The sequence below is a fragment of the Salmo trutta genome, chromosome 35 (genome assembly GCF_901001165.1).
Source record: "Salmo trutta chromosome 35, fSalTru1.1, whole genome shotgun sequence".
Lineage (NCBI taxonomy): Eukaryota > Metazoa > Chordata > Actinopteri > Salmoniformes > Salmonidae > Salmo > Salmo trutta.
This window is the reverse complement of record NC_042991.1, coordinates 25,141,729-25,169,135: the sequence shown is the minus strand read 5'-3', so window position 1 is coordinate 25,169,135 and position 27,407 is coordinate 25,141,729. Positions and strand designations below refer to the sequence as shown.

General features: G+C 45.0%; 1 protein-coding gene across 3 annotated transcripts in view; it reads right to left on the bottom strand.

The window, feature by feature from the left end:
- Window positions 1-4,056: 4,056 nt before the first annotated feature.
- LOC115174915 (transcription regulator protein BACH2) overlaps window positions 4,057-27,407 on the bottom strand; it is a 108,206-nt gene continuing 84,855 nt past the window's right edge. For all 3 annotated transcript variants that reach the window (XM_029733935.1, XM_029733934.1, XM_029733936.1), the window contains exons 3-5: window positions 19,371-20,948; window positions 8,212-8,418; window positions 4,057-5,492 (exon numbers count right to left, since the gene is read on the bottom strand). In XM_029733935.1, coding sequence (XP_029589795.1) covers window positions 5,007-5,492; window positions 8,212-8,418; window positions 19,371-20,948 — 2,271 coding nt within the window. In that variant the 3' untranslated portion in view covers window positions 4,057-5,006. The remainder of the gene's footprint in view (window positions 5,493-8,211; window positions 8,419-19,370; window positions 20,949-27,407) is intronic.

Here is a 27,407-nt window from a genome sequence, read left to right as displayed (position 1 = left end):
TTGGAGAGACAGTGTTTTTTCTTTCAGAGAAGCAGCACACAAAAACAACTAAAACAAACAAAACTGTGAAACAAAACGAGAAATGAATACAGCACAAAAGCCTTTCAAAAAGATAATGCATTCAATGCACCTAGCTTTACAACAAATATCCACCAACTAATTACCATAGCCAGTTAACAAATCAAATAACATGACTGTTTTGAGTTTTAGCTTGTAAAAAACTGCAGAGGTAAGGAACTTGAGAGAAATCCCCAAAAATATTCTATTTACTACCAAAACAAAATTCAAATATATATGTATGTTTACTCCAATGTATTGAGTACTCTCTCTGCAGCTCTTAATGAGTTTGATCTTTATTGTGCAAAGCTTATTATTCCGCATTTGTAGAAATTAGCTTCAGGAGTATAAGACCAGAGGTTAGAAGTGAGCTAAACTTTCAGACACTCAAACAAAGCCAGAAACCAGCTAAAGTACAAAAGTCTGCTACAGATTCAGAAATGGAGAAATAAAATGCTTGGCACCCTGAGACGATATACAAGACCAATGACTAGTCCTGGTTTAGGTCAACCAGACAAATCTCTGTGTGAATGAGATGATGACACACAACAAGCTTATTTGACCCGTAATGCTTGGGGTAACTGTAAAGATGACCCGACCATGTACTACTTTCAACCATTGGTCACCATAGTAACACCCCATACAGCATAGCAAGCATGGAGTAGCTCTCTCAGGACTAGAGGGCTGAGAGGTCTGGACTGGCAATTGACCGGCGTAAGGAGCTACATTAAAAACCCCTCATTACTTTGTGTCACCTCCCACTGGGCAAAAACTGGTTGCATCAATGTTCTTTCCACATAATTTCAACAAAACAATTCAATGTGATGACAGTGAATCAATGTGGAAAACTGATTGGATTTGCAAAAAGTCATCAACATAAGAGAATTTTGTAATTTTTTCACCCAACTTTTAACCTAAATCCAATGACATGGTAAACTTTTTTGTTGATTTCACATTGCATTTACATTAGTCGACAACTCAACCAAATGTATATCAAAACTAGACATTGAAATAATGTCTGTGCCCAGTGGGCTTCTATCTGCATCCACCAACCTTTACTGTATATCAATCTTTGGGCTCTAGGTAGAGAATAAACAATGATGAATTATTGTACGTACAGTACAAACCAGAAATAGGCTATGCACTCATTCCTATCCAAAGAATAACATCGATATTAATCATAATAGCATTATAAGGCCATCTAAAAACAGATATTGAAAGATATCCGTTGGTATAGCTTTGATGGGCCGAGGACAATAGAAACTTTATGAATTTCAACCCATTTTCCCCCACATTGTCAAAGTGTAGCCTAATGTGAGTGTGCTTTTCTGGTGGACCATTATGCTTTCCACTTTTATGTCAAAAACGAGAAAGAAAAGGTACATTTATTGGGTATGGTAAGGTAGGAATTGCAAATGATTTGAAGTGAAAGAAGAACCTCACAAACAACAATTACAACTGCTCTACACTCCTTACTTAAATAAGGAAAGGGGGATACCTAGTCAGGTGTACAACTGAATGCATTCAACTGAAATGTGTCTTCCGCATTTAACCCAACCCCTCTGAATCAGAGAGGTGCGGAGGGCTGCCTTAATCGACATCCACGTCATCGGTGCCCGGGGAACAGACGTCATTGGACATGCATCGTGTGTGTATTAATATTTGGGTGCATGCTTTAGTTGTCTGTGTATGACTGTATACGAATCTAACTAAAATCTTAGGGAAACTTATCTAAATGGTCAAATAATCAGACTAGCACACTGCGAAACACAGACATACTCTACAAAGCTGCACTCTAATATCACAACAGCTTTCGATATCAGTCAAGACTAGAGTATTACACAGCTGTGTCCAAGAGGGGGCAACAGGGTAACGCCAAGAAGAATTTGCAGACAGTCATCAAAGTGTATATTTAAGCAATAAGGCATGGGGGGGTGGTATATGGCCGATATATCATGGCTAAGGGCTGTGCTTATGCACGACGCAACGCCGAGTGCCTGGACACAGCTCTTAGCCGTGGTATATTGGCCATATGCCACAAACCTCCAAGGTGCCTTATTGCTATTATAAACTGGTTACCAACGTAATTAGAGCAGTTAAAGTACATGTTTGTCATACCCGTGGTATACGGTCTGATATACCACGGCTGTCAGCCAAGCAGCATTCAGGGCTCAAACCACTCAGTTTATAATATCGCTCTTTCCGACACTGTATAGCTTTTCATCCTGAAGGAAGTTAAAGCTATGAGTAAAGCTTTTTATTCCAATTGAATTCACTCACTGTAAAGACAGGTTCTGTATCTATTTCTCATTTTTTGTATTTTCAAGCGCATCCCTGTTAAACAGATACGAGTATTATTTCTGTATATTTATGTTATAAATGTAATTATATACTGGGTGGTTTGAGCCCTAAATGCTGATTGGCTGACAGCCATGGTATATCAGACCGTATACCATGGCTATGACAAAACATTTCATTTTACTGTTCTAATTACCTTGGTAACCAGTTTATAATAGCAGTAAGGCACCTTGGGGGTTTGTGGTATATGGCCAATATACCACGGCTAAGGGCTGTATCCAGGCACTCCTCGTTGCCTAAGAACAGCCCTTAGAACAGCCCTTAGCTGTGGTATATTGGCCATATATCACAAACCCCCGAGGTGCCTTATTGCTTAAATATTGTTTGTTCATCAAAAGATGGACTAAATAATTTAGCTGAGGACTATTGTTAGAAGCAAACATAAGCTAGACAAAATAACTAGGTAAAATATACAGGCAGCATGCATTCACATCACAGAATATTATGTTTTCAACAAATGTACAATCAGGGCAAACATGTTACTATATCATGCTTTCACATGAACTCAAGTCCCAAATAAATGATTCAATTCTTAAAGAAATACAAATATAAGATGTGAACTCTCTAAATATTATGTTGGCTTCCTTTTTGATAATAAATCTGATTGCTTTAGGTTTTGAATGTGATGTCTTCATAGATATATTTATATCAAATACATGTTTTAATTTAAGTGCCAATTCAAGTGCTTCAGTATCAGTGTTTTCAGGGTTCTGAACCTGACGTAGACCCTCTATGAAGTGCTATAGGATCTAGTTACAATGGAGTGTCTGGTGCTGGAAGGAAAGTGCCTGATCTTGAGCCCAGATTCATTGGAGAAAGTATCCTTAGTCAAATATAAATATTTTGTGTATGTTTTTTTGTTACAGACAGAATATCTGTCCCTCAGCTTGAAAAGGTGTCTACTGTCAAACTTCTCGACAACATTGAAACATAACACTGAAGATATTCAAAGGGTGTCTGGGAGAGGGTTCACCATCATACATAAAGCATCTTTAAATACTGATAAAAAGAAAGAAAGTTTCCTCAAAAACACAACAAGCCTAAAGTATTTTTCACATTTAAAGAGGTGTCAAAGTTTGAATGGATGTTGCTCAAGCCACAGATTAATAACATACTTTACACTGTCCTCGCCAGCAACATCCGTGTGTGCGCGCGCGCGTGTGTGTGTGTGTGTGTGTGTGTGTGTGTGTGTGTGTGTGTGTGTGTGTGTGTGTGTGTGTGTGTGTGTGTGTGTGTGTGTGTGTGTGTGTGTGTGTGTGTGTGTGTGTGTGTGTGTGTGTGTGTGTGTGTGTGTGTGTGTGTGTGTGTGTGTGTGTGTGTGTGTGTGTCAAGCTGATTTCCTGAGTTTAAGAACACCCACCCTTATGGGGAATTTTCCCTTAATCAGGAAAAAGCTAAGCAAATATTTTCCCTTAGCAAAAAGGTACTTGATATAACCCCAGTGAAAAAGAAATGTCTAAGCCACTACCTGTACAATATTACTGTGACAGTCACCATGCGCCATACATTATACGTTATTACGTTCTGCCCAAGCAAGCACTTGAAAGTTACCATTACAACATCCAAATACAATGATTTTGCTGATGTGTGGGAACATAGCTATTTGGGAACCACCTGCCAAATCATTTGTTTTTCTCTTTCGTTTCAGTGCTGAGGAAGGCAAAGGAGGAATGTTAAGGTACTGTCTGTACACATCGTTTTGCTGTACAGAAGACATTTTTGCATATGAACATTTACAGTCTGCTTCAGAAACCTCTCATGTACAGAAGCTGTATTCTTATTTTCATGAATCATGTTGAACATTCAGAAGATATTTTCCTGAGTTTGAATTGCTGTGACAAGGGCCACAAGAGAGAGTGAGAGAATTAGAAAGCTAGCGAGAGAGAAAGGGAGAGGAAGTGTTAGATGTAGAAATAGTGATAGGAAAATAGACAGGGTAGTTGAGAGTGAGCGAGAGAGAAAGGGAGAGGAAGTGTTAGATGTAGAAATAGTGATAGGAAAATAGACAGGGTAGTTGAGAGTGAGCGAGAGAGAAAGGGAGAGGAAGTGTTAGATGTAGAAATAGTGATAGGAAAATAGACAGGGTAGTTGAGAGTGAGCGAGAGAGAAAGGCAGAGCGAGAGAAAAAGAGAGACAAAGAAAGAGAGAGACAGAGAGATAGAAACTGTAGGTAGATCGAGAGACAAAGAGAGCTGCAGTTAGGTCCATTGAGGTTTGTATTGAAGATGTGATCTTTGCCCATCCCTGTGAGTAGACTGTATAGATAGAGAACAGTGTGTCCACTGTAGAGGTTGCTTCCAGACGGGGCATGGTGGAGCACCATTGTGAGTGGAGTTTTGTGTGGGAAGTCCCTACTCTGTCATGGTTACAGAGAGGAGAATACCTGGAGAACAGTATTGCTGTTAAGACAACTGTAGTGTCAACCTATAAAAAGACAACAAAAAGACATAAATAAAAACACAAAAAAACATGTTGTTTAAAGAACACTGGTAGAGGCTGAACATCTCACCAACCCAGAGGAAGGGGTTTGTCAGAAGAAAATAAAAACTAGAAATTAAATAATAAAAAACATATATTAAAACCACAGTTTACTAAGTACAGTCCCTTCTCGGCTGTTCATCAGTTGTACATTTATCAGTCATTTCCTGGCAGAAGTCTACCGTCACCGTCTGATTGGACTGTTCATTGAACGAGAGCCCCGACTCCATGTATAAACTTGGCTCCTGGCCCTCCGCCTCATTGCTACCTGGCCCCCCATCAGCCCCGTTTCCCATGGCCCAATCAGGCTCGCTCTCTGAGGGCCCGGAGGACTTGAGGAAGCTGGGCTCTGGGGTGGCTGAGCTGGAGTGGGTGATGAGGTCAATGCTGTTGGAGGCAGCGTTGTTGGCAGTGGTGGTGGTGTTGGTGGTGCCGGGCTTCAGGACAGGGCAGTGGTGGTTCAGGGACTGGACCTGCTCCGGACTCAGCTGTCTGTCCCTGCAGACCTCCTGGGACAGACAGGAGAAGTTCTCCCACAGCTCGCCCATACACTCCTTCAGCTGGTTCCTCTCCGTCAGCAGCTTGTCCTTCTCGTTCACCTGGTGGACACAAAAGTTAATATTAATGATGAGGACTAATGTCATGAGCTGTGGTCTGACAACGAGCAAAGAGACACATACATACTGCTAAGCCCTTTGAGACTGCAGCTAATGTTCTGTAAATGCTCCACACATCCTCTAGCAGCAGTATGAACTATCCAGTAGATACATAACGAATGGTATTCATTTCTTCATAGCAACATAAAAGTATTCACATGGCCTATATTATTTGCTCCCTAAGCATATATTAAATCATTTGTTTCAATCGTGAGCATACTTTTGATGAAGTTTGGGATGAGCAAGCACTTTCAGGGTGCTGTGTGTACTGAGGTAAGTGTGTGTGTGTGTGTGTGTGTGTGTGTGTGTGTGTGTGTGTGTGTGTGTGTGTGTGTGTGTGTGTGTGTGTGTGTGTGTGTGTGTGTGTGTGTGTGTATGTGTTGACACACATACACATCAGAGGCCGCAGCTCCACCACCCTCACGGAAAAAGCATGGCGGCTGCCTGTGAGAGACCGCCATGCCGTGGAAACGCGGGAGCAAGGAGGTACAGATGGGAGAGATACAGCCAGGACTCTACTGGGGATGCTCGACTCTATAATGAAGTCTCCTGCCGGCCCCTGCACCAGCCTCCACACACCTGACTGTACTTTGACAGCGTGCCAGCTAGAGGGCAGTTAGCTGGAGTGAAAGTGCTGACACAATGGTGTTGATATAATTAATGTCACTCTATCCCAAGGTAATGTTTGTTGCGCTGTCAAAAATGTTATCATTAGTTAAGTCCAGGGAAAGAACTGTTATATATAGACACTACATTGTTCTACTACTCTACAGTCTTTTGCAGGGGTGTCAAACATACCGCCCGCGGGAGTCCAATCCAGCCCGCGGGTGGTTTGAGTAATAAAAAATATAAATATATATACAGTACTAGTCAAAAGTTTGGACACACCTACTTTTCCCCAAAAAATAAAATAATTAACAGGTGTGCCTTGTTCAAAAATAATTTGTGGAATTTCTATCAGTTGTGATGTGACAAGGTCGTGGTGGTATACAGAATATATCCCTATTTGGTAAAATACCAAGTCCATATTATGACGAGAATAGCTCAAATAAGCGAAGAGAAACGACAGTCCATCATTACTTTAAGACATGAAAATGTCAGCCAATACGCAACAATTCAAGAACTTTTCAAGTTTCTTCAAGTGCAGTCGCAAAAACAATCAACCGCTATGATGAAACTGTCTCTCATGAGGACCACCACAGGAAAGGAAGACCCAGAGTTACCTCTGCTGCAGAGGATCAGTTCATTAGAGTTAACTGCACCTCAGATTTCAGCCCAAATAAATACTTCACAGAGTTCAAGTAACAGACACATCTCAACATCAACTGTTCAGAGGAGACTGCGTGAATCAGGCCTTCATGGTCGAATTTCTGCAAGGAAACCACTACTAAAGGACACCAATTAGAAGAAGAGACTTGCTTGGGCCAAGAAACACGAGCAATGGACATTAGTCCAAATTTGAGATTCTTGGTTCCAACCGCCGTGTCTTTGTGAGATGCAGAGTAGGTGAACGGATGTACTCCGCATGGAGGAGGAGGTGTGATGGTGCTTTGCTGGTGACACAGTTGGTGATTTATTTAGAATTCAAGGCACACTTAACCAGCATGGCTACCACAGCATTCTGCAGCAATACACCATCTCATCTGGTTTGCGCTTGGTGGGACTGTCATTTGTTTTTCAACAGGACAATGACCCAACACACCTCCAGGCTGTGTAAGAGCTATTTGACCAAGAAGGAGAGTAATGGAGTGATACAATTAAGATGGTTTGGGATGAGTTGGACTGCAGAGTGAAGGAAAAGTAGCCAACAAGTGCTCAGCATATGTGGGAACTCCTTCAAGACTGTTGGAAAACCATTCCATGTGAAGCTGGTTGAGAGAAAGCTATTCTCAGAGCAAAGGGTGGCTACTTTGAAGAATCAAACATGTAAAATATATTTTGTTTAACACTTTTTTGTTTACTACATGATTCCATATGTGTTATTTCATAGTTGTGATGTATTCACTATTATTCTACAATGTAGAATAAAACTTGAATGAGTAGGTTTGTCCAAACTTTTGACTGGTACTCTATATATATATTTGGGAATGTCTTTTTTTGGGAAACAAACTAAATATACTTTCAAATGAATAAAACTAAATGGAAACTGTGTAGAAATGATAATGGACCTACATTCATACAGTTTCTTGACTGTGTCCAGCTCGCTAATAATCACCAAAATGAAAGCTAGACAGTCAGGGAGCAAAGAAAAATCCCCAAACTATTGACAGAGGACAATGTTTTTGCACATTTTTACCGCAAGGAAATATAACACATTCTCAATGTACCATCAGGACATCGTTGAAGACCGAATGCGGACCCTGGGACAAAATTTGTTTGACACCCCTGGTCTATAGAAAGCAGTGTGATTCTTTATCTATGTGTTTACAATACTATTGCCTGCCTGTGAACTGAACCAATCACAGGGGGAAAAAATGTATGATCGAAAAGTTGATCAAAAAGAAGAAAGCAATGTGTAAAAATGAGAATAGCCTATGTGTGGAGAAGGAGGAGGTTGTCTGACAGTGTGTGCATGTATATATGTGTATGTGGAATGCCAGTAGGTCTACTGTATATCTCTGAGAGAGGATGACATGTCATGCAGATCTATAGACACACTCACCAGTTTTCTGATCTCGCACTCCAGGTTCATGATGCAGTCAAGCTTCCTCTTGCGACAGCGCTGCGCTGCGATGCGGTTCTTACTCCGCCGCCTGATGTCATGGATGAACTCCAGCTGCTCTGAGGTCAGTTTGTGCATTTTTACCATCATTTGGAAGTCGTTCCGTGGAAGATTTGTGATTTGATTAACAGGGAAAGGAAGTTTTACCTGCCAATAAAGAAATTGAGATTTACTTTTCACATTTGACCTTATACAGCGTTGACTTACATTTTTTAATTGAGTGAATGAACAGAGGAGTTTGGTGACTAGACATGGAATGTCACATTTCACCAGGAGATGGCACAAGAGCACCACTGTCAGGACTAGAGATAGAGAATGTGCCTCCATAACACGTGTGTAGTAAGCCTTCAACACTCTCTCTTTCTCAACCTCAAATATTGAACATGAAACCTATTCTCAGGCAGAGGGGGACAAGGTGATCTAAGAAACTAGTGTCTCTCCATCTGTCCCTGCTAGCTTGGAAAGGTGCCAGCGTGACAGATCAAGGAGGGACAAGCAGGGACTTGTCAACCCCATCCATATTGGTGTCAGGTGATATCTAGAGGGCATGATATGTAACATCTATACTATCTACCTGCAATAATCCACAGGGACTGCAGAACAAAAGAAACATGCAAAGCCATGCTTTCTTTGACACCTACAGTCACATAGAGTGCAACGAGGGCCTGATTAATGCAAGGGCTTACAGGGGCTGAAGTCCCGGGGCCCAAACCCGTAGGGGGCCGTTAAGGCAGAATGCAGCTTTTTTTTCTGCAATAAGTGAGAATTTGTTTCCCCCCCTCTTGACGGCAAGAGAAAGTACATTTCCTGAAATTCGACACATTTTGCCATGACTTATGCCATGTTAATGATATCTGAGTGAAAGTGACTAACAAAATCAATGGGGTCCCCCTGGAGGTCAGGTCTCCTGGGCACGTCTCCTGCGTGCCTGGCTGGTATTCGGCCATGATTACTACAAGTTTAGATAGCTGGCTAAACTAATTTACCAATCTAAAAATTGTTAGCTGACATGGCTAATTGAGTGATTGATATATCAAGAGAAAAACTGTTGATGCACAACAACATTTGGAAATTGCACCTTGTGTATTATACCATTCAAAACTCTCAAAACAAGGTTGAGACCTCAACTGAGCCCCTCCCCCACATAGTATTTGCTAATCCGGCCCTGAGTGCAACACTAACCTGGAGAAATAAATAATTTGCAATAAAATCCTGATAATTGCAAAATCACAATACAGTTTCCCCCCATATTAGTTGCATGGATTCGCTGACAATATCCTGGAGGATGTGATCATTTTTCTCCCACAGAGCATCAATAGCCAGATTTTTCTGTTCTCTCAGGTACTGGCAAACCTTCTGATACAGATATAGGATCTTAATTTGAGCCAGTTTTCTACAGCAAGAACATAATCCTGCAGCAACAGGAAATGCAAATTGTTATGTGGTTTATAATTAATGGACATGCAGGAAAATTCTCAGCAAAAAAGGAGTGATCAAATTAAGATTCTACAGATCCACCCCAGCGAGATCTCACAGCACCAGAGAATTGTAGCAGTGTAGCTTGGGGGAGAAGAGAGATGGCAGAGAGGAAGATAGTAGAGGAGGAATAACAAAGAGCCAGAGTAAAACAGCCAGAGAGCTTGGCAAGATGAGAGGAGCTGCCATTCTCCTCCGCTCTGCTCTCTCTCCTCTTGGCTGGAATAAAGTCAAACGGGAGGGAAAAGGGGTGTCAGTTGGGTATGGCAGTGGCCATACTCTAGCTCAAGAGCAACATTTTTAAGTAAACAAAAGAAAAGTTTACCAAAATCATTCCAATCCCGATTAAAATACAATGGCTGTTAAGAGTATTGGAGGAGAGCAGCTGCCATGCTGAGGCCTTTTCTCTCTCTTTTAGAAAGCAGAGAGCAGAGACAGTGCCAGTTTGTTTTGCCGGTCAGCTGCTTGGGCAGTGTGCTGCTTGGGCAGTGTGCTGCTTGCTTTGAATTTGATGTCGGCATTTGAACTCGGCCTTGTAAGCCTTGTTGTAATCTGATAGCCAGGGGTTAATTGAATTGGGAAGTGGGGAAGCCCTACTTTTTTGGTGCTTATTCTAAACAAAAATATAGTTTATTGCTATTCAAATATATGTTGTGATAGTTGTAGGCCTAATTTATATTTTAATTAATTCGCCCAGTAGGCTAGTGCAATTTGGTGTCATGTAGCCTATTGGCATAAAAACACAACTGAACAACTTGCTATTTAGAGCATTTCCCCATGTCCTGATTTTGGCTTCTAGGCTATAACAAATGTGCATTGTCATGCAGTGACAAAATTATAATTGAGATAATGCAAATCATTAAGGATTACCTAGTTGGGCTAACTTTTTAACCTCTTGCTATAGGCCTACTTCATCATCACCCTCTGCTTACATCCCCAATCCCTACCTGTAGCCTATCTTCCTCTGCTACAGTGCATGTCAACCTCTCACTCTATCAGTCTTGTTTGTCCATCTTCCTCAATTAAAATGAGATATTCTAACAGATCAATCTTGCTGGCAAAACATCATTAAATATTGATGTTATTTAGCTGTAGTGTGGATGTAGGGATGTTTTAAAAAACATATAATGAGCACCGAGACGTGCAACTCTATGTAAGCAACACAATAACATCAGACAGAGACAAGCTGGCCTGGGGAAAAAATGACACCACTTGCCCCTTCATTGGCTACTATGTTGCAATATCAATATTCTTGGAGCAGCCTTGTTGATACAAAATGGTTCAATATTCTCAGAACCGCCTCGATGATACACCCCACTTCTTCATTCCCTAGTTTAGTGAAATGACGCCACCAGGAGGGAGCGAGGGAGGAAGGAGAGGAAAAACGGCTCCCTGCTCTTTCTGTACCAGATGGTCCCATCACCTGGGGTAAGTGCTTCACTTCAGAGGGCAAAGCAGGGTGCCTATTCATTGAAATCACTCTCCACTGAAAAGCTAATCTAGATGTCAATTTATCACAGAGAGAGAGAGAGCGAGAAGCTTGAATTTCCTCCTTAGAAGCCCTCAGTCCTTTGAGAGTCGTTGAGACCATTTCTCATGTGCATGTAAACACATGAATAAATAAATATTGGACCAAGCCTATCGATGCCACACTGGGCCCTGCAAGCTCCCTCCCACTACTAGCCAGGACATGGCAGTGGCTACAGAGGGAGGAAGAGAGGGAGGGCGATGGAACACATCTTGCCTGCTCCGTGTGATCTAAACGAAGAGAAGATGACTCTGTCTGTGATTATGACCCCTCTGAGTGCCATGTAATGATGAGTGATAGTTATACAGTTCTACGGAGTGACCACACTGGTGTACTGATGGGGGCTCTTTCACTGAGACAGGGTAGAAGAGGAAGGGAGGGAGGGAGGGAGGGAGGGAGGGAGGGAGGGAGGGAGGGGGGGACGTACAGCCAACCACCTTTCTACAGCGAGCAAACTTATGAGGTTATTTTCTTTTTTCTTCCTGGCAGTGGCGCACAGTGCAGCGCAGGATGGATGTCTAGGCTATATTTAGTGGCTCCGCCAGGGGAACCAGTCCAGTAACAAGGCTGGGATGACAGAGTGCAGCTCTGACGGCAGTCATAAATTCAGACCCAACATGTTCTGGATTCTCACTGCCCCCCACCCCCCTCTTTTTATTCTTCCTTCTCCTCTTTTCCTTCCTACCTCCCTCCTACCGTCTCACTGTCTCTGGGTCCTTATGCTCCAAATGGGTCCTGGGTGAAAAGTATGGCTCATCTGTTACCCGGGCAGCACTGTGTGTCTTGTCCCGCTCTACTCTACTTTCCTCTCCCCTCAGACACACAGAGAGAGGCTCGGCAGCTGGCTGCCTGCAGGTCCAGACCTGGGCCGAGCCCTGGGAGTCAGATGCATGGGCGGCCCGACAATGACAGTGGGTTCTGTGCAGCCTGACTGCCAGTGCTCACATGCAGGGTTGGTGATCCACGATGAACCCTGGGAGGGAGTATTACACTACATCGTCCTGTGCAGGAGAGAGGCATGCAGCGCCACCTACTACTGTGCCCCTTCTCATCTATTGACACAAGCCCTGGGGAAATAAATACTCCCAATTTTCCAAGCAATTTCCTTTGAAAGTCGAAGCAATTTACTAAAATGGCCGTCCCACTCTGATTCATTCTTAAGGTCTAACCGTCTACTCTCAGTTACTCCTGCCTGATTTCTAGAGCGCTGCTATTGTGACTGCGGCTCTATCTCTGCATCAAAAAGAGACATTTATCTGGTAAGTACGATCAACATAAATGTGAACATTAACGTCTTTCTATGTTGACTCTATAAACATTTTAAATGTACATTTTAGTAATGTTGCAAACTAGCCCAGGGGGGGAAATGACACGAGCCGCCCCCTCGGTGGCTACTATGTTGCAATATCAATATTCTTGGAGCAGCCTTGTTGATACAAAATGGTTCAATATTCTCAATATTCTCTTCTGTGAGAAGGTAATGTTCTTACAGAGCCCCGTTTAGTATCTTATAGTATCTTGTTCTCCCGTAAACAGGAATTATTGCCGGAACCCCCTATGGCAGATGAGTTAGTTGGAGAGGCTCTGTGGTGAAGAGATTGGCTGTGTGTACTGCTACTGCAGGATGTCAGGTCCCAGGAGATGGCAACGTGGCAGTGTCCCAGGTGGCCTTAAGGCTGACATAGAGCCTGTTGGATCTCAGCTGCCAGCCCCAGCAACCGACCTTCCCCCATTGGGCATCACAACAACAGCCTGACACAATACACACACTCTTGCTGCACACAAGACAAACAACAAAACCTACAATACTTTTGTTATATACACTGCTCAAAAAAATAAAGGGAACACTTAAACAACACAATGTAACTCCAAGTCAATCACACTTCTGTGAAATCAAATTGTCCACTTAGGAAGCAACACTGATTGACAATACATTTCACATGCTGTTGTGCAAATGGAATAGACAACAGGTGGAAATTATAGGCAATTAGCAAGACACCCCCAATAAAGGAGTGGTTCTGCAGGTGGGGACCACAGACCACTTCTCAGTTCCTATGCTTCCTGGCTGATGTTTTGGTCACTTTTGAATGCTGGCGGTGCTTTCACTCTAGTGGTAGCATGAGACGGAGTCTACAACCCACACAAGTGGCTCAGGTAGTGCAGCTCATCCAGGATGGCACATCAATGCGAGCTGTGGCAAGAAGGTTTGCTGTGTCTGTCAGCGTAGTGTCCAGAGCATGGAGGCGCTACCAGGAGACAGGCCAGTACATCAGGAGATGTGGAGGAGGCCGTAGGAGGGAGCCCTGCAAAATGACCTCCAGCAGGCCACAAATGTGCATGTGTCTGCTCAAACGGTCAGAAACAGACTCCATGAGGGTGGTATGAGGGCCCGACGTCCACAGGTGGGGGTTGTGCTTACAGCCCAACACCGTGCAGGGCGTTTGGCATTTGCCAGAGAACACCAAGATTGGCAAATTTGCCACTGGCGCCCTGTGCTCTTCACAGATGAAAGCAGGTTCACACTGAAAACGTGACAGACGTGACAGAGTCTGGAGACGCCGTGGAGAACGTTCTGCTGCCTGCAACATCCTCCAGCATGACTGGTTTGGCGGTGGGTCAGTCATGGTGTGGGGTGGCATTTCTTTGGGGGGCCGCACAGCCCTCCATGTGCTCGCCAGAGGTAGCCTGACTGCCATTAGGTACCGAGATGAGATCCTCAGACCCCTTGTGAGACCATATGCTGGTGCGGTTGGCCCTGGGTTCCTCCTAATGCAAGACAATGCTAGACCTCATGTGGCTGGAGTGTGTCAGCAGTTCCTGCAAGAGGAAGGCATTGATGCTATGGACTGGCCCGCCCGTTCCCCAGACCTGAATCCAATTGAGCACATCTGGGACATCATGTCTCGCTCCATCCACCAACGCCACGTTGCACCACAGACTGTCCAGGAGTTGGCGGATGCTTTAGTCCAGGTCTGGGAGTAGATCCCTCAGGAGACCATCCGCCACCTCATCAGGAGCATGCCCAGGCGTTGTAGGGAGGTCATACAGGCACGTGGAGGCCACACACACTACTGAGCCTCATTTTGACTTGTTTTAAGGACATTACATCAAAGTTGGATCAGCCTGTAGTGTGGTTTTCCACTTTAATTTTGAGTGTGACTCCAAATCCAGACCTCCATGGGTTGATAAATTGGATTTCCATGGATTATTTTTGTGTGATTTTGTTGTCAGCACATTCAACTATGTAAAGAAAAAAGTATTTAATAAGATTATTTCTTTCATTCAGATCTAGGATGTGTTGTTTAAGTGTTCCCTTTATTTTTTTGAGCAGTATATGAATCTCAGCTGGTTTTGAATTTCAGCTTGCTTAGTCACTTCAATGGACAAATAAAAGTCACTTCAATGGACAAATAAAAGTCACTTCAATGGACAAATAAAAGTCACTTCAATGGACAAATAAAAGTCACTTCAATAGACAAATAAAATGTGTCACCGCTTCCTCTCACAACGAGCCATCCATAACATATTAATGACTTTTTCAAATACAGTTGGCATATGGCAAAAGGCTGCTGCACCAAATCAGTATATTGTGGTTTACACTGTATGCCAAATAATATTTTGACCACAGACGCATCATTTCAAGAGTGGAGAAAGGCGCTTTTTGACTGTCGAAAAAACAGGAGTGATATTTAGGTCTGTGTACAGTACTTCCTGTGTGAGTCACAGGGTTAATGTTTGGTGGTGAGATAGGAAACATTGTGCTGCCAATATATCAGCACGACTTCCCTATCACTCCCACCTCGCTCTCAGATCAATGTTTGCAGTGTACTGTGACTAGACGATGTGTCATTGAGCTCAACGCCTACACAAGGGAGAGAGAGAGAGAGACTGATGTTTTGCGGAAACAGCTCAGAGATCTTCCATCGAGATCCTCTGTGTTTTGCGATGTCTCAGCTCTTAAATTCTCCTTTATTACTGTGAAGTCCATATCTGTTTCCTCCTTTGTTGGGTGTATAGTGCAAAAAAATAGGATGTTTTATTGTTCACATACACCGGATAGGTGCAGTTAGTACAGCAACCCTGGAGCAAATGAGAGGTAAGTGCCTTGCTCAAGGGCACATTGACAGATTTTCTCACCTTGGGTATTCGAACCAGTGACGTTTCAGTCACTGTCCCAACGCTCTAACCACTAGGCTACCTGCTGCCCAAAACATTGACTGGTGGTGGAGTACTGGGCCGTATTTAAAAAGGGTGCTGCTCTATTATCAGCTCCCCCTGTCCACACAATCTTATTCATTATGATCTGAAAAGGCAAAACTGATCCAAGATCAGCTCTCCTACTTTGAGACTCTATGATTACAGGCCCTGTTTCAGCTTACATATGGGCATATCCTCTCCTGACCCTATTGACTCACTCAATATGTGTCATATGGGCCAGATGGGAAACAGTTGAACACAATTAAGGTGTAAAATTGTAGCCATTAAAAAGTTACCACAGAGTAGTGTGGTGTCTTCTATATGTCACCCCATAACCTCAGTAGTGGGTTGAAGTGGGAGCAGCCAGGAGACCTTGAGTGACTCAGACTACCTTGAATGACTATCGCCTCTCTCGGTCACATTAGCCTCCAGTTTAACAACTTCCTTCCTTGTCAGAATTCATTGTTTCCAGTGCTGGGGCTGCAGCTATTTTTAACAGCAGCAGCGCCGGGCGCTTGCTCGGCTATCTCTCCCTGAGTGGGACCCGGCCTGGCTGCCATTTGCTCTTTCAACACACAGAGGGAGAGCCAGAGCCGTCTGTCTCCCTGGAAGCTAGCTGTTTGTTTGTACAGCCAACTCACTGGGGGGAAAGAGGAAAACAGCGCCCCAGGAAGCATGAGGTAGCACTTTTGTTACCAGATAAGGCTGGAGCAGAGCGGGGTGGCATTTGGCCCCACACTGAGGCTCATTATGTAAGTGCTCTTCTATGCCCCCACCCATAAGGCCATGTCATAAACCAAACAGTACTGAGAGAGAGGTTTTCACACACACAGCAGCATCTGAGACCCAGCACAGCCAGCCAGTCTCATTCATAATACATCTTATCAGCAGCAGGCGACAGTAAAGGGGAATGCTAGCAGATATCAGTCCATGTGGGTCAATAGAAATCTGACAGTGGATATTGTGAGCCACTAATCAACAATGGAGTGTAGTGTATATCCATACATTGACTCACACAAGATGACAAAGGGAACTGGACATGTCTGAAGAGTAATTTTTGGGGCTGCTTTATCCTTCCTCGACAGCTGTATTGCTGTAAATCAATTGTCTATAATTTACAGCTGGGGCATTAAGCAGTCCTTCAAACGGCTCATAAATCACTGGGTGTGGGTGCCATGCCTCTAAGGTAATAATTACACATGACTGCTAGGGCCGTTTATCTTGCCGCTCTGTGTTTGTGCACAGAAGAAGACTGGATTCCTCCACAGTCGGAGGCTCAATCCTGCCAAATTGCTCCAACCCCAGTGAAACGGGGACTAGGCTCTGTGAATCTGATCACCATGGCAACATCTCTCACTCTCACTCTCTCTCACTCACTCACTCACTCAGTCACTCACTCACTCACTCACTCACTCACTCACTCACTCTCACTGCTCACTTCACGGTGTCAGCCTGAGAAGCGGACAGTCTTATTCCTTCAGGTAAAGATAAAATAAGTCTGCCTACAACAAAATACGTTTGAGCCAATCAGTTGTGTTGTGTCAAAGTATGAGTAGGCGTTCTAAAACTTTTGACCGGTAGTGTATATTACATTTTTTTTTTGGATGGAACAAAACAGTTTTCATCCTGATTATAATTATACACTTCACTAGTCTATATTCTATCTATCCTCATTGATCTCAAAGTAAACAACAACAGTCAGTTTGTTGTGCAGTCAGTCTGGAGGATGTCAGTCGTCTGGCCAGGTGGATTAGGGGATGATTTGGGGATTGGCCATCCTTCCTTGTCAGCAGCACGGCCGGCGCTCCAGGCTGCAGTCTTATTATGACACAACACAGAGCAGACCTTCCTCCACCAAAGGACTTAAACAGCTACATTCTCTTTCATTACGCTGCTTTTGTCCTATCACTATCACAAACATAGACTTTTGCTCAAATTTAGACTAATATGCTCTATCTGTGTATAACACAACATAGCCTACCTTCACTTTCAAGTAGTGTAGGTGTATATCTAATTGTTGATACACTAGAAATGTCACATACACTATAAGCCATATTTGTGTATAAACAACAAAGGCTACCTTCACCTAGGTGTACAAGTAAGTGCCAAAATAAAGGAAACACCAACATAAAGTGTCTTAATAGGGTGTTGGGCCACCACAAGACAGAACAGCTTCAATGCACCTTGGCATAGATTCTAAAAGTGTCTGGAACTCCATTGGAGGGATGCAACACAATTGTGGGTGATATAATGACACCAGGCTTGGGCGACATACCATTTCTACTGTATACCGGGCATTTCCAGGCTGTATCACAACCGGCCGTGATTGGGAGTCCCATAGGGCGGCACACAATTGGCCCAGCGTCGTCCTGGTTTGGCCGGAGTAGCCGTCATTGCAAATAAGAATTTGTTCTTAACTGACTTGCCTAGTGAAATAAAGGATAAATAAAAAAGAAATGTTAAAAAAATTCTCAATAATGACAGTATAATTTTCAATACCGTAAAAAAAAAACCGCGAAGTGGATAGATATCAAGATATCAAGCTTCATGGTTACAGCATCCCCTCCTGGATCAAGATCCCTGTTGCCTAAATGTTTCTTTGTTGTTGTAATAGCGCCCCTTGTGTGCACTCCGGTAATACCGTGTATGGTACAGAAACATTATGATGGTATGAAAATCTGGATACCGCCCATTCCTAGGTGGTGGAAAATGCTGTCTCATGCGCCTGTCCAGAATCTCCCATAAGTGTTCAATTGGGTTGAGATCTAGGAACTGAGATGCCCATGTCATATGGTTTACATGCTCATCAAACCATTCGGTGGCCACTCATGCCCTATGGATGGGGGCATTGTTATCATATGGGGCAGAGCCATGGTAGACAAAATAATGGCCTGCCCAGCATTTTTATACATGACCCTAAGCATGATGGGATGTTAATTGCTTAATTACTCAGGAACCACACCTGTGTGGAAGCATTTGCTTTCAATATACTTTGTATCCCTCATTTACTCAAGTGTTTCCATTATTTGGGCAGTTACCTGTAAATCTAATTGGTAATACAGTATTAATGTCATGGCACAGCTAGGTGTCTTGAGAATTAGCATACGCAGATTGTGTGGAATTAATTAGAGACGTCAGGTTTGTGGATGGATAATATGAACTAGTTGGCCTGCGCTGCCCTGACAGCTAGAGAGACTTAGATAAAGCCCCAGGAGAAAGCCTTCAGATCCTTAGACAGAGTCCTGACCCCTCCGCCATGGACCATCTACATCTCAGTCATATAACCCTACTACACTAGCGCTTCCCCGTCCACAGGATCAACCAATCACAGCCCTCTACACAACCACCACCTCCTCGGGAGTGTGTGTGTGGGTGTGTGTGCTCAGATTGCTCTAGATTGTTCACTTGATTCTGACTCTCTCGCTTATTCAGTCTCATTACACAGATCTCCAGCAGTGTGTAAAACATATGAATAATATCAAAGCACATGTTTGCCCCTGTTCTGTTCATGGTGTGCTGTAAATCTTTTAGTGAAAATACTCCCGCCTTCAATTACATGATGATCTAATCTAATGACTATTAATGCAGTCCTGGAGAGCTAGGTCCCCATAGAATTAGGAATTACAATACTAGAATGGAAATGAACCTTCTTATGATGGGATAAAGGTCAGCCTTTTTGGTCAGCGAGTTGGTCAACCATGGTTTACCAGTGCTGTTATATTATATTGTGTAAAATAATGAATTAGAAAAATGTATATGCACTGTATGGTTGTCATTTAAAAAGATCTCTATGTAGGTCAGTGTGAGATGATGATGATTAGTCACCAAGGTGGAACTGAGAGTACGAGGCATTGTGTACGTCATGAGAGAAGAGTGTGATAGTGTCAAAGTTACTCACCTCTCGCCCTTGATCGACTCGGCACGACTCGCTGTCACCCTCGGAGAAGGATCCCGACTCGTCACTGGAGTTGGTGCCATACGATTGCTCGCACTTGATCTTGGGGCGGACCTGGTTGAAGAGGGTGTCCCCCCCCATCACGCCCTGTTCCTGCTGGTCGGCGGCGAGGCGGAGCGCCACGTTGGAGCACGGCGAGGAGGAGAACTCAAACTGGGGCAGGCTGCAGGGTGAGCCGCCGCTCCCGTCCTCCGCGTAGGAGTAGGAGGAGCAGGAGCTGGAGGTCCGCGTGCGGGTCTCAGGGGGCGGAGAGCGCGAGCACACCTTGATTGGCACTGGGCAGCTGGTGTTTGGCAGCGGTCGACAGAGGACCGGCGGGGGCTCGGTGGTGGCGGAGGCGAGGGAGGGGGCACTGCTCGGGGAGTAGGTCTGGGAGCTGGGAAGGGACTGGCTGGCACCAGCCCACAGGCCCATTGGCGTGTGCTCCGAGAGCTCCATCTCCAAAGAGTTCCCGCCGGGGTAGGAATGCGCCGGGGAGCCCAGACGGTCACAGGCCCCTGAGGAGGAAAAGATGACACTGCGGCGGTCCAGCTCCACTTCCTGTTTGCAGACGCCGTCGCAGGAGGTGGACTTTCGCGACGAGAGCCTCAGAGGGAAGCCATCTACCTCCTTCAGGGATGTAACAGACAGGCCCAGCTCCCCAGCAATAAGAGGCCTGAAGACTTTTGTTTTGTGATCTCCCAGAGTGGTTCCTTTGTCTTCGGGACAGACGCTGGCGAGTCTGTTGGCAAATAGCTGCTGCGACACGTTGGGCAGACCCGGCAGGTCTGCTCCTTTTTTGAAGAAGGCGCGGAGGCAGGTGGGGGACTTGCTTCTCTTGGCGGAGGAGGCGGACAACACTGGGACACTGTCCATCTCCATGCCTGTCTCCTTGTCCAGGTCGCCCTGCTCGTCCCCTGACAGGCACAACGAGATGGCCTCTTCCTCTGCCCGCGGCTCCACTTTGATGTCTGCCACCGGCGACATGCTCTGACCCCGGACCGCCCCGCCGCTGATGCCACCGCTGGTCTCCTTTAATAATAATGTGCTTGGTAAACCTGAGGTACTGGTGTGTGAGGAGGTGTCGTTATTGTGCTTGTTGCAGGCCCACTGGTATTTCCTGTATTTGGGGCAGCGGGGGAGGTCGGATGCTCCGTGTCTGTCGAAGTCCAGTCGTACGTTGCTGAAGTCACTGGGCACCGCCACGGGTAGCCGGTCCTTGTCCGGGGCGCGCCGCAAGGAGGAAAGGGCTTCAGAGCGTCGGCGTGCGCGGGGGGAGGCTGCCTTTGTTGTCGTCTCAGACTGCATGTTCTCGTCCTCGGTCTTGTGGTTGCCCTCGGCCGGCGCCACCTTGTGGCACAGCAGCAGGCCATCCTCCTCACTGCGGAGCTGGGCCTCCAGGAAGCGAAAGCACGAGTCCTCCAGGTTGTGCACGCGCAGGAATTCGGCACAGCGGATGACCTCCTGGATGTTTTCTCTGCTGAGTAACAGCTTAGCAGTGTAGGCAAACTGCAACAATGGGGCGAATCCCCTGGCAGTGACCTGCGAAAAAACAGGGAAATTGCCAGCATTACCATCAGCACTGCCATTGTTCTGAGCCCTTGGAGTGTGGTGAGACAACCTGACAGCTCTAATGACCACAAACAAACACTGTAAAGTACTAAGTTAATCTTTTATCAGGTCAGCACCGAACATTGTAAAAAGCCAGTAAATAAAACCCAGTGGTGCTGGGCTGGTTGGTAGGCGGCAGGTTGGGTGTCCAGCCCGTTTTCATTACAAAGACCCTTTTGACATACTGACATTTCACTGGGCTACCACAGTCTGTCTGCCCTGCGGTGACCTATCACCCTCCCCGGCGGCTCCCACCCACCCCTGTGTTGTGTTGTGTTGATGTACAGGAAGCCTTTGTTGTCAACACAGACTGCATATAGACCATAGGACCATATGGATTGCAGCTCCTCCTGCTGCTACTGCTGCTGCCTCACTTTCTGTGTCAGTCCCCTGCAGCCCCTCTTTAAGTGCCTGTGAAGCCAAATAGTTTGTAAGACTGCGGCTTATCATTATTGCAGCCATGTGGCGTAACCTAGGATAAGAGAGAGGGAATCCTTCAATTTAGACTTAATGCTGGATAATTATAGAAACCTGCCCTCTACTACTGTTGTTACTGAAGAGAGAGAGAGAGAGAGAGAGAGAGAGAGAGAGAGAATGGAGGGAGGGAGGGAGGGGGGAGGGAGGGAGGGAAAGTGAGAGAATGGGAGGGAGGGAGGGAGGGAGAAAGAGAAAACGGGAGGGAGGGAGAAAGAGAGAGAGAGTGATAGAGAGAGAGGATGTGAGAGACAAGAGAAAGGAGCCAGGCTAGCTAACTGTTTAATACCATTATGTTTGGTGTGTGTAGAGGAAAGCTCTTTATTGAGAGACACACCCCTTTCTCAGGCAACAGTAGGACACAGCACAGTTTGACAACAGTCTCTGATGAAGAATGTTCCCCTGTTAGATGCTTGCTCAATGAATACCATCACAAACCACACACAAAGCAAGGTGTGCTCACGATGCAATTACGAGGCTATCCACTTTTCTTTGCCTGAGCGATGTAAAGTCCCCGGTACAAGACTTAATTAACGGGCTCTCACAGTGTGTTTTTAATGAGCAGGGAGAAAGAGCCCAGTGTTTACTGGTTGTTTTGCTGCCCATTTGTGGGAGTAACAACACAAGATGAATTCCTCTAGGTCGTTAGGTCATTAGGTCAGTGGTATCCAACCCGTCGATCACGAGGCATTCCTAGTCGATCACCAAACATTTAGGTACAAAAAACAACGATGAAGCGTTCCTATTTTTTTATTTGTTTCGTGATGTTGGCGGTAGGTGCACTTGACTCAGCAGCCCTAGTGCTGGGAAGGCAAAGTGTTCCAATTTTGAACCATTTCATGTCTGAAGTTATAACTCCGCTGACCCAGAAGGCCCAGAGAGCAAATCAGGTGCACCTACAGGCCTATGGCTGGCCAATCAGATAGCTCAGATCACCGTGTCTGCCCTGTGCCCTGGAGCCATAGACTGTTAAAATAAGCCTTAAGCGCACAATATTGATGCTGTAAGATTTCAAAACTTTTGACTAGAGAGAGACTCAACAAACACAGCAAAGAGCTGCTGTTTTTATGATTAAGTTCATGTTTAAGTTGTTATTCAGCACTGTCAACACGTTGTTCAAAACTTTTATAAGCCATAAAACGCTACAACCAGCGCTGCAGCTGTAATGAATGACTTCAGCAAAGTGTTTGGATAAGCTTGTGTTGTTATTATTAGCAGCTTGTTTCTTTTTTATATCGAGGAATATTTCCCTTTATCTGGACATCGGATTAACAACATGAATTGGTGCATGAGGCAGAAATAATGTGGTGCGACTTGAGTTTCGCCATCCGCTGGAAGACTGTGTTCCCTTTTCTCAACGGAGGGAGGAAGAGCGGAGGGATGATGAGTCAGGTAGGAGGCAACCTCACCGCTGCTAACCCCCCCCCCCTCAGACTGACCATCAGATGCAAGCCATCATTCCAGTAAAATAAAATATAAAGCTAATTATTATGCTCACTCAGCTGTGCCTCAAAACTAATACATCAAATGATCTATTACAAGTGTGATTATATACCTTCATTTTTTAAATATAATTATAAATATAATAGCCAATATGCCGTGATAATGCATTGGGTATATAGGCTACTACAAACCTCATTGCTACAGATCTGTTTTTAATAGGTTAATGTTGCATAGGCTTACGTTTTTTAGGGCCTGAATAATTTTTTTCTAAAGCAGTAGATCTCAGCTTGCATTTTGACTTAGAAAGTGATCTTGACTCAGAAAAGATTGGTGACCACTGTTCTAGATGTAATGGTACTCTCTGTCTCTGTCTCTGTCTCTGTCTCTGTCTCTGTCTCTCTCTCTCTCTCTCTCTCTGTCTCTCTCTGTCTCTCTCTCTGTCTCTGTCTCTGTCTCTGTCTCTGTCTCTGTCTCTGTCTCTGTCTCTGTCTCTCTCTCTCTCTCTCTCTCTCTCTCTCTCTCTCTCTCTCTCTCTCTCTCTCTCTCTCTCCTCTCTCTCTCTCTCTGTCTCTGTCTCTGTCTCTGTCTCTCTCTCTCTCTCTCTCTGTCTCTGTCTCTGTCTCTCTCTCTCTCTCTCTCTCTCTCTCTCTCTCTCTGTCTCTCTCTATCTCTCTCTCTCTCTCTCTCTGTCTCTCTCTCTCTCTCTCTCTCTCTCCTCTCTCTCTCTCTCTCTCTCTCCCCTCTCTCTCTCTCTCTCTCCTCTCTCTCTCTCTCTCTCTCTCTCTCTCTCTCCCCTCTCTCTCTCTCTCTCTCTCTCTCTCTCTGTGTGTGTGTGTGAACCGTAGCAGTAGAGGCTGTACGGCAGCTCTGCACTCCCATGCTCAGTGCCAGGCACCCTGCTAGCAAAACAGGATTTTCCCTCCTCAGAAATCAAACTCGAAAACCACCAACATTTGCTTTGTGGATTTTTCCATATGGAAAAACAACCGGACAGTGTTTACGAGGAAAAGCAAATATAGGCCGAGAGGGGAAAATGTTAGGTAATATGAATTATTCATAGCAGGAGTGAAATCACTGGGATGTATGTTGTGTCGATTTTGTTGGAGGGATTATTCTAAATGGGGTTTAAATACACAACATTTAGAAATTGTAATCCTATAAGGATAGTATTTTTGTAATTCTGTGGTTGCCTGATAACACAACAATAATATTAATGTTAGGCTACTCCCTAGACTGGACTCTGCTACTGATGAACACCACCTCTATTATGACGCTGCAGAACCACTCGGCCACACACACTCACTCACACACACTCACTCACTCACTCACTCACTCACTCACTCACTCACACTCACACACACACACACTCACTCACTCACACTCACACACACTCACACACACACACTCACACACTCACACACTCACTCACACACACTCACACACACTCACTCACTCACTCACTCACTCACTCACTCACTCACACACACTCACACACACACACTCACTCACTCACACTCACACACTCACACACACTCACACACACACACTCACACACTCTCACACACTCACACACTCACACACACACACACCTCGAGAGAGAGAGAAAGAGAGAGAGAGAGCAGTGCCCCAAACCAGAAGTGAGGCAGGGCCAGGTGACTACTAACTGCCACCCACTGGTCTCATTTATCCACCCCTCCCTTTCTTTTACACAACCAGGTAAAGATGAAAGTGGTCTGGGCTTAAATGAGGCTGGTCAGCTGGGCCAGCACCATCCAGGGCTGCTGATAAACAGACTTTCCAGAGCTGCGCTGGGCTGCTGGGGGAAAAGTGCTGAGCGTTCCCTGGATCTATTTCCATCTTTAATTTACTATTTATATTTTTGACAACTTTTACTTTTACTTCACTACATTCCTGAAGAAAATAATGTACTTTTTACTCCATACATTTTCCCTGACACCCAAAAGTACTTGTTACATTTTTAATGCTTAGCAGAACAGGAAAATTGTCCAATTCACACACATATCAAGAGAACATCCCTGGCCATCCCTACTGCCTCTGATCTGGTGGACTCACTAAACACAAATGCTTAGTTAGTAAATTATGTCTGAGTGTTGGAGTGTGCCTCTGGCTATCCGTAAAAAAAAACATTTTAAAAAATGGTGCCGTCTGGTTTTCTTAACATAAGGAATTTGAATAGATTTTATCTTTTGTTACTTAAGTATATTTGAGCACTTACATTTACTTTTGATTCTTAAGTATATTTAAAACTTTTACTCAAGTAGTATTTTTCTGTTGACTTTCACTTTTAATTGAGTCATTTTCTATGAAGGTATCTTTACTTTTACTCAAGTATGACAATTGGGTAGTTTTTTCACCAATGCCCTCGACCATATGTGATTACACTAGTGTTACAACCAGCACAGTTGCATAATGAAGGCAAACGTGAGGGATCCGGAGAAAGACAGCAAAAGAAAGAGAGAGAGAGAGAGAGAGAGAGACAGAGATAGAGAGAGAGAAGGTGTGAGGGAAAAAAGGGCAAGAGGGAAAGATGGGAAAGGTGGTGGATATAAAGCACATTTCCTGGTCATTACTGGATTTTCGTTGACATACTGTATGAAGCGTTTCAGGACGTTAGCAACACTTATTGTAGGAGTTAACACAAAGGGACAATTTAATCAAGGTGATAGAACTGGGGAATTTTATGCTAATATGGGCTTGTGGACCGGGTGGGTCAGGCCTGCTATGTTTCTATGGACTGGTGACGAGGCGGTACCATTACAGAGCAGGACATTATAGCAAGAGTGCATAGCAGAACCCTGTTTTTAGGAAGTCTGCCCAATATCCTTTCATAAACAGACAGTGTGGAATACTATCACCCCCCTTCTTTCTCCCTCCATTGCTATCTCTCTCTCTCTCTCTCTCTCTCTCTCTCTCTCTCTCTCTGACATCCCCCTCTGTCTTCCTCCAGTCTCTCTCCCTCACTGAGCTCTCTCTCTGAGGCCTCCCTCTGTCCGCTCCACTCTGTAGTAGAGACGGCTAATTCATGCAAATGTACTTCAGTGAATTCCTGAATGTCATGTATCCTAATGAGGACATTGCATAGCATGACAATGAAGTGCTTCCCCGGACGGCACGCTGCCAAGCCAGAAGAGAGATAGTCTCTCCAGAGGAGATGGACTACAAGCTAGACATTTTAATATCAGATCTGCTGAGTAACCTGACATTAACCTCCGTATTGAAAGGCGCATGACGAGGAGCCTCGATGCTGATGAGTCACAGCATAGCGCTAATGGATGGAGGTACTGTATGGAGGGTTGGCTGCCATCGTCATTCCTCGTAGGAGAGAAAAGAGAGGTGGAGGAGGAAGCACAGGGACAATGACTCGCTGCAGTACAGCCAAGCGTTCAACTTAAAGCCATTAAAGTCAATTATGCCAATAAATAAACGAGGGAAATAGAAGTAATTTACAGTAAATTTGACAGCTAATGTGTATGAATGGCAAAGGAACAAAATGTTTTTTTTCCACAGTAAGACACCAGTAAACACTGGGACACGTGAGACGTTTTCTAAATCTCCCCTGAAGGTGTGGAGTAAACCTCCCCTGAAGGTGTGGAGTAAACCTCCCCTGACGGTGTGGAGTAAACATCCCCTGACGGTGGGGAGTAAACCTCCCCTGATGGTGGGGAGTAAACCTGCCCTGAAGGTGTGGAGTAAACCTCCCCTGACGGTGTGGAGTAAACCTCCCCTGAAGGTGTGGAGTAAACCTCCCCTGACGGTGTGGAGTAAACCTCCCCTGACGGTGTGGAGTAAACCTCCCCTGACGGTGGGGAGTAAACCTCCCCTGAAGGTGTGGAGTAAACATCCCCTGACGGTGTGGAGTAAACCTCCCCTGAAGGTGTGGAGTAAACCTCCCCTGACGGTGGGGAGTAAACCTCCCCTGACGGTGTGGAGTAAACCTCCCCTGAAGGTGTGGAGTAAACCTCCCCTGAAGGTGTGGAGTAAACCTCCCCTGACGGTGTGGAGTAAACCTCCCCTGATGGTGGGGAGTAAACCTGCCCTGATGGTGGGGAGTAAACCTCCCCTGAAGGTGTGGAGTAAACATCCCCTGAAGGTGTGGAGTAAACAAACCTCCCCTGACGGTGTGGAGTAAACAAACCTCCCCTGATGGTGGGGAGTAAACCTGCCCTGACGGTGGGGAGTAAACCTCCCCTGACGGTGGGGAGTAAACAAACCTCCCCTGACGGTGTGGAGTAAACAAACCTCCCCTGACGGTGGGGAGTAAACCTCCCCTGACGGTGGGGAGTAAACCTCCCCTGACGGTGTGGAGTAAACATCCCCTGAAGGTGTGGAGTAAACCTCCCCTGATGGTGGGGAGTAAACCTGCCCTGATGGTGGGGAGTAAACCTCCCCTGAAGGTGTGGAGTAAACATCCTCTGAAGGTGTGGAGTAAACAAACCTCCCCTGACGGTGTGG